At 43.1% G+C, this 11,680-nt stretch overlaps 1 protein-coding gene and 1 non-coding gene across 4 annotated transcripts; both read left to right on the top strand.

Moving 5' to 3' along the window:
• The first annotated feature begins 358 nt into the window (after positions 1 to 358).
• Positions 359 to 8,233, top strand: LOC147894108 (U1 small nuclear ribonucleoprotein C-like). 3 transcript variants are annotated; one of them, XM_087384610.1, is made up of 7 exons: positions 359 to 488; positions 584 to 626; positions 725 to 766; positions 863 to 1,130; positions 4,329 to 4,424; positions 4,698 to 4,811; positions 8,071 to 8,233. In XM_087384610.1, the coding sequence occupies exons 1-6, from the start codon at positions 481 to 483 to the stop codon at positions 4,775 to 4,777; spliced, it is 537 nt and encodes a 178-aa protein (XP_087240736.1). In that variant the 5' UTR covers positions 359 to 480; the 3' UTR covers positions 4,778 to 4,811; positions 8,071 to 8,233. The 3 variants fall into 3 exon arrangements, with proteins under 3 accessions (XP_087240736.1, XP_087240734.1, XP_087240735.1); XM_087384608.1 differs by having other exon boundaries at positions 4,329 to 4,811; XM_087384609.1 differs by lacking the exon at positions 8,071 to 8,233 and having other exon boundaries at positions 4,329 to 4,984.
• LOC147894109 (small nucleolar RNA snoR101) lies at positions 7,595 to 7,660 on the top strand. The gene has a single exon (XR_015542176.1). It is a non-coding gene; the product is annotated as a small nucleolar RNA snoR101 (small nucleolar RNA).
• Positions 8,234 to 11,680: the final 3,447 nt, after the last annotated feature.

The following is an 11,680-nucleotide window of genomic DNA, read 5'->3' as shown; positions in this document are numbered from 1 at the left end:
ATAAAAAACATCATCATAATTTGCAGATTGCAGAAGTTGTGCAAAAGCAACAACAGTCTATTGAGGTTAGACATACTCTATTGAGGCCCCTACTCAAGGAGCAAACCGGTTGCCGATAGGGACAGGCTGGGTTGCAAACCACCCCTTGTGCGTGAGCAAGCTCTTAGTTACAGGACTACTAGTTTCCTACAAATTCCAGTTTGCGAATCGCCACTCTCACACCGAGATCCCCACACACAGGGGCACGCCTTGGCCTAGAGTAGGGGTCGCCGTGAGGGAATCGAACACGGGCAGGGCAGACACGCAAACCGCGTGAGGTGTATGTAGTAAGAGATTCTAGATAAATTCTGAAAATTGTGAAAAGCACAAAGCACATGGGTAGTATTGATTCCAAAAGTTAGGGCTAGGGTTTTGTAAAGCGCAACTACGCAGAGCGTGCTCTCTGAAGTCGACATTTTGTGGATTTTGCACGGTGTCATCATGCCCAGGTAAATTCGCAACAGCGCTCGATTCATCTCTGTAATCGGATTTCTTTTCGCCTTCCCTGTCTCTGATTTTTTGGTGAAATTTGTGTTTTCTGTAGGTATTACTGCGATTATTGTGACACATACCTTACCCACGACTCTGTAAGTTTCTCCTCTCACCTTAAGATGGTGTCTACTGTGTATTTTCTGCGTTCATGGCACTTTACATTGATGCATTTTTGCGTTTTTTTGTTTTTCAGCCATCGGTACGGAAGCAGCACAACGCTGGGTACAAGCACAAGGTATTTCTGCATAGCTTCTCTTTTGCTCTTTTTTTCTGTTGGTGTTTTGTTACAGCAAGCGAAGTTTTTTTTGGCTTTGACTGGTCCCTGCTGCAGGCGAACGTGCGTAGCTATTACCAGCAATTCGAAGAGCAGCAGACACAAAGTTTGATCGATCAGAAAGTCAAAGAACATCTTGGGCAGACGGCAGCTTTTCAACAAGTTGGTGCGGCATTCCACCAACATATTACCGCCTTGCAGACAGGACAATACAGACCCCCCATTTCAGTACCCGTTTTACCACCGCCGACATTACCGGTACCTCCTGGCTCGACCGCATCTGTTCGTCCTCCCGTACTACCTCGCCCCTCTGGACCTTCTCCAGGTATTATCGTCTTTCTCTGTTTGAATGTCGTATAATGTTTTCTGTAAAAGAAGAATGTCGAATAATCGCTTAGCGAAGGGAGATCAGGAAGCTTTCTACTTGACGCATGGAGTTAGGACCTCATTTAAGATGTGGAGTCATATTTGATGAAAGAGATCAAGGGGCTTCATCGAGGAACCTATAGAAGATGAGATGAAGACTAATGAGTTTCCATGAAGAAGATAGAGGGAGCTTTGAGTCAATGTTACAGCATTCAAAATAATTCAAATACGGTTTGAGGATACCATGTTGGAAATAGGTGCCTTGTGTGGCCCAAACCCCTTGAATGGAGTAAAAGGAATTGAGCATAACGCCCCATGATGACATGTGAATAATTGGGAACTTGGAATAATCCCATAAGCTATAATGAAAGATTGTAGTCCTTGGATATAAAGAGGGTTTGAGACCCTTCCCACTGTCCTAGCCGTTGCCATGTGTGGTCTTTTCTAACATGGTAATGTATCAAAGTAGGGGACGGCCCTGTAGATTGTGGTGGCCGAATTTACTGCACACACGTGGGAGTGGCGACCTATGATGTGCTTTGACTACAATGTTTGGACAGTTGTTGCTTTGTGGCCAGAGATGCATGCGTGTGTGTTTAGAACACACGAAGATTTCGAAGATTTGGCGGTTGTGTTTGGGCATTATTTGGAGCGGTTTTCAAGGTGGGTGACACAGTTCGTGTGTGTGTTGCTGGCTTGTGAATGGCTTGTGCAATGTGTGTGTTGCTGGCTTGTGAATGGCCAGATTTGGAAGGGCCCTTGCATTCCATGTGTGATGGGATGCCCTTGTGTAGGGGGCTTTGTCTGGATGCTTGCTTTGTGTGGCCCAAAACATGAATGGCATAAAAGGAATTGAGACATAATGCGCGTGGATGACACATGGACAATTGGAAACTTGGAATAATCCCATTAGCAAGGCATGCATGGCTAGGAGGTGGGAGAGTGGGACCCCGGTACTCGCCGCTCCTTTCGTTGCCACGTGGCAACATTTGGCGTCCTTTTTTAACATACCATAGTTTCCTTGGATGGTAAAAGTAGTTATTAAAGTTGTAGAGTATTACTTAATTAAAGGGGATATATGGAGTGGAGGTATCAAGGTGACTTGATCGAGGAACCTAAGAAGATGAGACAAATTTCCATGGACCACACAAGGGAGTTTTGGGTCCATGTAAAGATGCATTGAGCACGTAAAATATGGCAGTAGGGTAGATCAATTACCATTTTAAAATGTGAAGTGCTACTAGTAAGCAGAGATTTGACGAGACAATTATCAAGAGACGAAGCAATTAAGCAATCGTAAGCTCTTGAGCGTTTTTCTCCAAGTCCTCGGAAGAGCATCTACTGAATGTAAGGCAAGTTTTTTAAGAGCTAAGGGCGCATCAATTATTTGCCAAGGTAGAAAGCGTACCTTCATGGCAGATGAAGTTGAGTATCCCACATATCTTGGTGCTATAATAGCATAGGGCAGGCCATATATCTTGGTGTGCCATAGCTTCAAGGTATACTCTCTAGGAAGATCTATCAAGCATTAGTGTCAGAATTTGTTAGTTTGGTATGATTCTTGAGTCAAGGATGCTAAAGAGGAATTTCTTAAAGGGCAAGGTTGCTAAAAGCAAACCAATGCAGGATTTCACTTGAACTGTAAGTGTGATTTTGAGAGACTTTTAAAACAAAAGACTTCAGTTTAAGTTTTTCGTGCTTATGGTCAATTTCATCTTCAATTATAAAGTGTAATGCTATTCTGAGTAAATTGAAAGTCCCAAAAATGAGGGAAGTCCCGTGTGGCAAATCTTGGGCTTGAAACATTGAGTGGTGTTACCACTATGGTAAGAAAGGGCACATGAAAAAAGATTGCTACAAACTGAAAAGAAAGAAAAAGGATAAGAAAAAGAATGCAAATTGGGGTGCAAATAAGCAAGAAGAGAGTCTAAGAGAGGACAAAGGAAAAGGGAAGATTGAGGAGATCCATGTAGTCATCACTGATGATAGTAACAATGACATTCTTTTCATGTCTAGTCTCCCTGCAGAGTTGCATACCACTTCATATGATGCATATTCCCAAGATTGAATTTTGGATTCTGGTGCTTCATTCCATGTTACTCCACATAGGGAATGGGTCTCCACTTATGACAGTGGAAAGAGAGGTTGTGTGCATCTTGGAAATAACTATAGCTTTATAGAATACGGCCATGTGACCTTAAAGATTTTTGTTCTTCGCACAACTCACCATTTTCTTTCTTGCTTCAAAACCAAATACTTTTATATTCAGAATGTACCAAAGGAGACAAGGGAGAGGTTGGACACTCTATGGAGGAGTGTGAAACATTGATTGGACCATTAGCTCAACATTACAGTTGGAGGCTGGTCTGGTTGGTCTTTCGTTGCAGTGGCAAGCAACAACATTTGTTGAACCTAGGATCTCCAACACAAGGGGTGCCATGATACTCAAAGATGGATTTTTCTTTGTCCTCAAATGGTGAGGTACGAGGGGCCTCTATAGGCCTTAGGTTGTCCAGAAACAGGTTATCCCTTCAGCAGGTCTGCTCATTTGGGTGCATTGGCCAGGTACATCAACCTTATTATAGCGTACTTGTTTTTATTTGAATAGCTCATGGATTGTTGATGATATGACACGCAACAAGTTTATATACTGATGTTAGTTTACAGTAAGCATCATGTGATGGCCCTAGCTTTCTAGCTGCTAGATCTTGGTAATGTTGGCTTGACGGGCTAGCTTTTCAAGTACAGGGCTAGCCGCCTTATAGATTGGTTTGTAAGTCAACTAGGCTAGTCTGCCAAGTTTAGTTGCAGAACCTGCCTTGTCAGCCGCCTGATGTGATTGTTGGTTTCTCCTAGTTGCCTAGCATGGGATTGTTAGCTTAGTAATGCAACTGCCAACTCAATGCTCCCTTTTTCACTCGGCATATTTTCTATTTGCTTTCCAGATCTTCATCCTGTTGTTACTTTTATTCCTTTTTTAACTTAGTTTGACTGTGGGTGTTAGAACTGAGTTGAGGCTGTAATTTTGAGGTGTCTTAGGCTCTTCTTATTGTGTGTATTCTGAGCTCAGTTTGGGGTTTACTGGAAGGGATTGACATCTTGCTTTCTTAATTTGCTTGGAGAATAAATCCACATTTTGTGGGGTATTGTGGTGCAGGTTATGGTGTCCTCCCTACTTTGAGGCCCCCTACGTCCAGCATTGAGACGAATGGTTTCCCTCGACCTCCAACGTTGGCAACCCCTGGTGCCCCAGGTGTGAGGCCGATAACCTCTTTTTCTTCAACATCTAGTAATGGTCCTATTCCATCCCTATCAAGTGTCCCTGGTACTCAGCAGCAATCTACACCTTCGAATGGTCCTTATGGCAATTTTTCTTCAGTGTCTGGGGCTTCTTCGTCTGGGTTTAATCAACAGGGGTTAATGACAACTACCAATGGACAGTACAATTCTCAGCAACCTTACAGAGCTACAGCACCTTCTGGACCTCCTGGGCAAGTGAGTTTAATGTATGGCCAGAATCCTGCAGGCCCCCCTGGAGTGAGTCAGTCAACAACAAACTCTTACGCTCCACCAGCACCTGGAGCTGCCCCAGGCTACAGAAATTAGTACTGGGCTGTGATTTTCAAAAGTTTTTTCTGAGGTTTGTTATTTCTGCAATCCTTTTGGATGGCATGGGAAATTTGAAAGAAGTTTATTTGAGTTATTCACAGTCTTCAATGCTTTTGATGATTCTGGGAATGGGGACTGCCTGGAGTTTGTGACAATGTTCTTGACTTATTTTCTCTATTTATATAAAGCTTTCATCTTCTTGTTTGTCTGTGACAGCCAAGTTTTGAGGACTTAAATGTCTGGAATATGGTTTTTTTATGGTGAGCTGTCTTCGCAGACTTTTAAGGTCTGGCTCTTCTTTGAAATTGGAGGGAGAATTCAAGTCGAGCACAAGGTAGACTGTAGAACTTGAAGTTGCTGTTGTGGTGTCTTTGTTACCACCTGTGAACTATAAAACATCCTTTACTCTCAGGTGAGGTGGGAGGAGGAGACAGTGCCAAAGCAACTAATGTGTCTGTACATCCGTCCATGACCATCTATATGTCCTTCTTGAGTATCAGTCTTTGGAGCTGCTTCCTCTCATGGTCATGGAACCCCTGCACATGGATGCTGCAATTCATGGGGAGGAGGTGTGATTAGGAACTTGAGGCACGTGTCATAGTATCTGATCTACTATCTTTTATCAGGGGGATTGAGGGCGAGTAGTTCCGTGGCAGTGCACAACAGGCATTATTTGTGCCAAACCCAATTGATAGGCCCAGATCATCAGTGTTGATGTCTTATCCGTAGTTAGCTCAATGGCCAATAAGTGAGCCGCTGTATAGGTAGTCCTCATCAACCTGAACAAAATCCAATACTTTCTCTACTCTTGATGTCTTTAGTGAGAACATGAGCATACTAGTCAATGTCGTTGTACATGGCCCAAAGGGCCGTGTTTGGACATCCCAGCTATTGTCGTAGCATTTGCAACACATCGTGTAATGACTAGAGATAACAGAGGAGCAGGGTCCAAAACTTTGTCCTTGAGGTTGCATGTATTAAGCCTCAAAATGAATGGCATGAAGTGCCCAATGCTCTGAGGATGCTGTCAAAGTAGGGAAGTCATTGTAGGACGGGAATGGTGGGTTCCCCTGGGGATTGAGGTAAAAGCAAGGGCGGGTCTAAGTGGAAAAATTTGAGGAATTTGTTTGGCGCGGTTGGGAGGTGTAATTAGAAGGTGTTGTGAAGTACGAGGGTTGCTGCCGATGAAAGGTATAAACAGGAAGGGGTTTGAGTGACAGGCGGGTGTAGTGTAAGGAATATGTGAGGGAGGTTTAATTAGAAAGTGTTGTGAAGTAATGAGGGTTGGGTGGGCTGCTGATGAAAGGTGAAAGGAGCACTGAGGGGCGGATGGAGGATGGAGGTGTCCCATACTTCACTTTTACATGAGAGCAAGCAACATGTAGGCTGCATCATTGACTCACCCGCACACAATGTCAACTTGGGAATGGAGAGAGGCCACATCCAAGACATGACCGCCTATGGGTGAGTGGTCATTTTGCTCAAACTCACCAGGGTAGAGATAGTACCATGGTTTTACATTTTATGACATGGAGGCCAAGCAGCATGTGCTGCAAATTTCCAGGCAACCTAAGATTCCTTTCAAGGAAAATAGGAATATCCTCTCCTCAATTGGTATCCATTGTAGCAGAGTTTTGGGGACAGCCACGATTGCAAATGGATGATGGAGTGGAGTACCTAAGCTCTGCTTGGTGGCAGACGACCCAGCCTCCCTTGCCTTAAAGAGATCATGCTGGAGAACTCTATTGGAGATGGGTTCAGTCAGAGTGGACATTGTAGGTCTGCTAGGCCAATGTCTATGTTGCAAGGAGTCTAACCAATTGTCCAAGGCCTGGCCACTCTTCACAAGACCCACATCTATAAGGATTACGGAGGATCAACTACGCACACGATAAGGTATTATTACCAGCCTTTTCCCTCCCCTTGCCTAGCCATAGTCCCAAAGGCTACATAATCAAAAGAACACGTACACAGAACACGTACACAACAAAGAATGCAAGGCGATGGAATAGGGTACAATAAAAGGCGACTGATAAGATGGATGTTGGCCCATCTGCCAAGCATAGAGGGGTGCTGATCCCTTGTTAAGATCCACATCTCACTGAACTCCAAATGACTAATGAGGCCCTACCTCGCGTCAGACGGTCCAGTACAATTATCAAACCTCCTATGGAATGTCAGAGCTCACCCCCTTTGGGAGACCTGCCAGACCAATATCCATTTGTCAAAGCCATCTCTTCAAATAGGGGGACCAGCAAATAGATGATCAGGGGAGTAAAAGGTGAAACTTTTGACCTTTTCAATCTCAATTAATTGATCCACTCCTAATAAGATCTCACTTCTGAACTTGAGGGGCAGGCATGCACCAGGTTGGAACCGCGTAAGAGGCACAGCAACATGGACTGGCTGCTTCTTGCTCCAGCCAACAAGAGGGGCCCCTGAAGAGGCCTGAAGGAGAAAGAAACCTGTGTATAGATTGAATTGCAATTGCCGAATGTGCAGGTCTGTGGCTGTTCATGCACGTGTCTATTTCCATGTTTGGCTGCACACGTTTGGATGTAAAATTTGAATTTTTCCCAAGAGGTTATGGGGCTGTAATGGACATTCTTCCATGTTTGGGTGCAACAATTGAAGGTTTTAGAAACAGATTATGTGCTCACAGGTGACACTATGTAGAATTGTGAGACAGTGTGTATCTGAATTACCACGTAATGTAGTTTGTGAGCTCTCTGTGCAACCAAAAATTAGTGTGGATTGGCTCACATCAACTTTCATGTTACAGATGCTACTTGTCTCCAATGCATGGCAAATGATGTTTTACACTTGATCTCTGAACCTCAGGTAAGTCTGTTGAGATCATTCGATGGTTTCACTGATGCCATGCATGTCCAAGAGCATCCTCGATGCTGATCTCGAAGCTATAATCCAAGCTAGAAAGATGCATTTTGAGTGTCAGGTGTTATCTGTCTCCTTGCACGACAGGGCAATAGTGTCACTCTCAAAAGCACCATTCAATCCATCTTAGTGTGGCATAGCTTCTGATGAGGGGCTTCTCCCGTTCTACATGTGATTTATGTGTACGTATGTTGTTCGCTACTTGAGCAGCAAGTGGCAGACGAAGATGGTAAGTGTTTTTGTCAGTGCAGTGCTGTAGATTGGGAAAGATTGCGACAGTTTTAGATGTTGGGTTGGGCAACACACAAATAATTACAAGTATTGTTGGCTTCATGAAGTACGCCAGACACTGTTATGATTCTGGGAAAAAACTTTTGTGCAATTTGGTGCTTCAGGTATGAGCTCTGTTTTGTACTTTGCCACAAGATGGGTTATTCTAGCAAAGATTATCGGGAGACAGGAGGATGGGTGTCACTTTTTGTGCCATGAAACTTGCATTACAGATTTGTAGGTTCCATAACCTAGTCCTCACCTTAAAGAATTTCCCTTTCACTTTAATCAATGGTCGGTTGCTTTGGCTCTGCAAATAGGGAATTTCGTTGGCAAACTTCAGGTAAGTTCTGTGTTTTAGTTAATTAGATTCTGTACTTGGTTTCAGTGAAAGCTGATTTGTAAAGCACAAGATGAAGGCTACTTGAGTAATAATGTACTGAGTACACTAGGTGCTAAACATGCATGAGTAGTGATGGTTTGTGTAGAGGTCTTACTGGGTGCCAACTGAATGAAGCTGACAAAGCCTGCAAGCGAATGATAAAGCCTGTCCTATGTGAATGGATGAATTGAAGGGTTTTATGAAAAGCTAAAGTCTATCATGGTTTTAAAAAAGTGTGGTTGCTGCTGTCCACTAGATACAAATAGCTTCGCCTTTGAAGCAACAGAGGCTATCTATGCCCTCGCGTGATTGCACTGATTTCACCATCCCAAAAATTTGGATGATAAAATAATGCTAACTCAGCTTTTACAGAAGATAATTTGTGTGCTGTAACTTGCATGCAAGAAAACATCTCCAGGGCCAGGAGATTACCATATTGCGTCGTTTGTATATGCTATGGTCTCACTATGAGCCTTTAGCTGAGAGATATACTGGAGATCTGCAATTTTTGTTAAGACCATATGATATTGCTCATAGCTGGAGTCCAACACCCTTTGAATTCTTCTATTCACTGTCATACAAATTTTTTATGGGAGTGAAGTTTTACTTATTATTGCCTCTTCTAAAGAATGTTTGACGTAAATTATGATGGTTGTTGACTTTTGCTCTTTAGTTTGTATTCTTCCATGTAAGTTGCTTTAACATCTTGATCTGCATCCCTAGTAGATCAGGCAGAGCTTTGATTTTCATAAAAAAGACTGTATACCCGGAAACAAAACTCAGGAGCTGGTTTTTAAAATTTGTAAAACAGTTTTTATGTCTTAATAGTGCTTGTTCTTACCAAACAATGATTTCTCAATAAAAAAAGTTGTCTTGTGTCCAGGGAGGTCTTATACTGCAAACAAAATATACAGTTGGTATTCTAGGACTTTCTATTTTGTATGACTATATCCTTATCTCAACACCACAAAGGTAGAACGTAGCAATCACGCACAGTCTAGACCAAGTTGGTAGTCATGCAAAGGTATTCTGATCTTTCTCTCCTGATCATCAAGGTAGGACCTAGCAATCATGCAGAGTCTATACACTTGGTATTCTAGGACTTTCTATTTTGTATGACTATTTTGTATTCATTGGTGATGCCATGATAGGTAAAGCTCATAGCCTAGCAGAAGAGATTAAAGAATGAAAAGAAGAGATCTAGTCAGGCAGAAGACATGAAAGAATGGAAAGGAAAGAAGGCCTCATAGGTTGCTCTAGAAATTGTGAAGATCTGAACTAAAATGCAAGGATTTGGGAGGGAATTAAAACGGGCGTTTTAAATTGGCGAATGAAATTTGAAACGTTTTTTGGTCCCCCCCCCCCTGGAGCGATTGAAATTGACCTCGCCATGTTCTTTATTGGGACAAGCTAAAGCTCGTTACCGCGTGGTAGAACTACATACCATGTAGTAAGAAGATACATATACCGCTCGCTATTCATCTAAACTGTGCGGTGGTAGATATGCCGCATGGTACATTTCATCTACCGCGTGGGTTTTTTGCACATATCTTTATGCTTAAGGAAATATATAGATGTGAGGATTGACCCACCCTTACCTTAGCCCTCAGTATCTTTGTCCCAACATACTCCATTCCCTTCTTTCCTCTCTCCCCACATTAGCTTCTACAATGAAGGAGAGGTAGACGCAGTTAAATGATGATCAATGCGCGCTAGCTTGGTAGCATTGTGGACCACGATTGCATAGGAGGATGGTTGAGGCCTTTGCAAGCGTTTGGACTTCGCAAGCGTTGAGTGTTTCATGGTGGTGAATCCCTTATCAGCACCATTTGCTTTATGTTGTATAATGGACTTGTGTACTAATGGCATGCGTCCTTGCTATTGTTTGGGCTTTGCAAGCATCGAGCGTTTCATGGTGGCGAATCCCTAATCGACACCATTTGATTTATGTTGTTTAATGGACTTGTGTACTCTGTGATAGCAAATTGATCTAAGAGAACCATAATACAACTTGGTCTAGACTTTGTGTGATTGCTACGTCCTACCGTGATGATCAGGAGACAGGTTTGGAGATCGTTTATGCTACCCTTGTGTTTGTGCATCAGGCGGGATTGATCAATGTGAGCTAAAGGATGTTATTAGTGCATTCAGTAGGGTAAGCGGCTAGGCAATGGGGCATTTGGCTCCGTGTATGAGGGTGGGAAGAGTGGTTGGAGTCTGCAAGGCATGGAAAGCAACAGAAGTGGCCACTATAGGGAGAGTTGATCATGTCCATATAGTTGGCTCGTTCTATTTTTCTTGGAACATTACTTGTGTGTACATGACAAACGGCCACGCAAGAGGCTTAGCTAGATCCATGAGCTTTCTAACGACATGGTCATTATGAGCCTATGTAGGGGGTCGTAGTTGTTACAGTGTATCAGGTTGAGTAGTCCTTTGGCGCCTTATCAGCTTTTTAGGTTTTGGTCTACTCAAGAAAGTTCACAAACAAAGCTTGTACACAAGGTGTGTCTATGAGAGTCCACTAGCAAGAACAAGTGAATATACTTGTAAACTAGTCTCTAGCAAGATTATCAGTCATAGGCTAATCACCTATGGTGCCTTCGTTATGAAACTTCTAGTAAATTGCAAATACCATGTACTTGAAATTGGAAGTCAAGTCCTTGTTGTACATACTCTTGTAATGCTTTTCCTTGAAACTAGCCTCAAGGCTAATAAGAGGGTGGTAAAATACAAACCAAACAAAAAGTTTGCCCAACCATGAGTACATAACTTGAGGAAACAACCAGTTTATCAATCTCCTACTTGCAAGTTGCCCAAATCAAGAACCAATGGTACAATTATCTGTACATATGAGATACGATCATCGTGCAACCAGCCTATATAATCATGTAGACTCAGCGTACAATAGTGTATGGTAGTAAGTACAACCATTAATGCGAGCAACCAATTATCCGTATTGCTTATGTGCTCCCTACAATCACCTTCAATGATTGCGTACGGATTGTTTCTTCACTCTGCAAACTTGCGAGAGCTGCTACTATTGCTCCGTATGGATTTGCCAGCCCCCTTCAAGGCTTTCATGTGCTCACGGTCGCACCCAGCTCCTTGCAAGCTCTTGTACCTTCTTTGGAATTTAGCCTGCTTTCATTTTTGACATCAACCCCTTTATGTGAAGATCCGTGTGACCCCTTTCTTGCTCCAAGGTTGCCCAAGCCTTCCTTACCAAAATGGGGTGCATAGGCTTGCCACGTGGTAGACCATGCCTTGGGTTGCCATCGAGGGCCTCTTTTGCCCCTGGGCTCCTCTCTTTTGTGTATAAGCTCTTCAAGCATAGGAATCTGCCTGAATCC

This window comes from Dipteris shenzhenensis, chromosome 14, assembly GCF_047967505.1.
Source record: "Dipteris shenzhenensis isolate YYH24624 ecotype China chromosome 14, Dip_SZ_1.0, whole genome shotgun sequence".
Classification (NCBI taxonomy): Eukaryota; Viridiplantae; Streptophyta; class Polypodiopsida; order Gleicheniales; family Dipteridaceae; genus Dipteris; species Dipteris shenzhenensis.
The sequence above is the reverse complement of the archived record's forward strand: the minus strand, read 5'-3'. Positions and strand labels throughout refer to the sequence as shown.

Excerpts from the sequence above, each read along its gene's own strand:
- LOC147894108 (XM_087384608.1), top strand. Across the intron at positions 767-862 it reads ACGCTGGGTACAAGCACAAG|GCGAACGTGCGTAGCTATTA; the intron begins GTATTTCTGCAT and ends TCCCTGCTGCAG. Across the intron at positions 1,131-4,328 it reads CCCCTCTGGACCTTCTCCAG|GTTATGGTGTCCTCCCTACT; the intron begins GTATTATCGTCT and ends ATTGTGGTGCAG.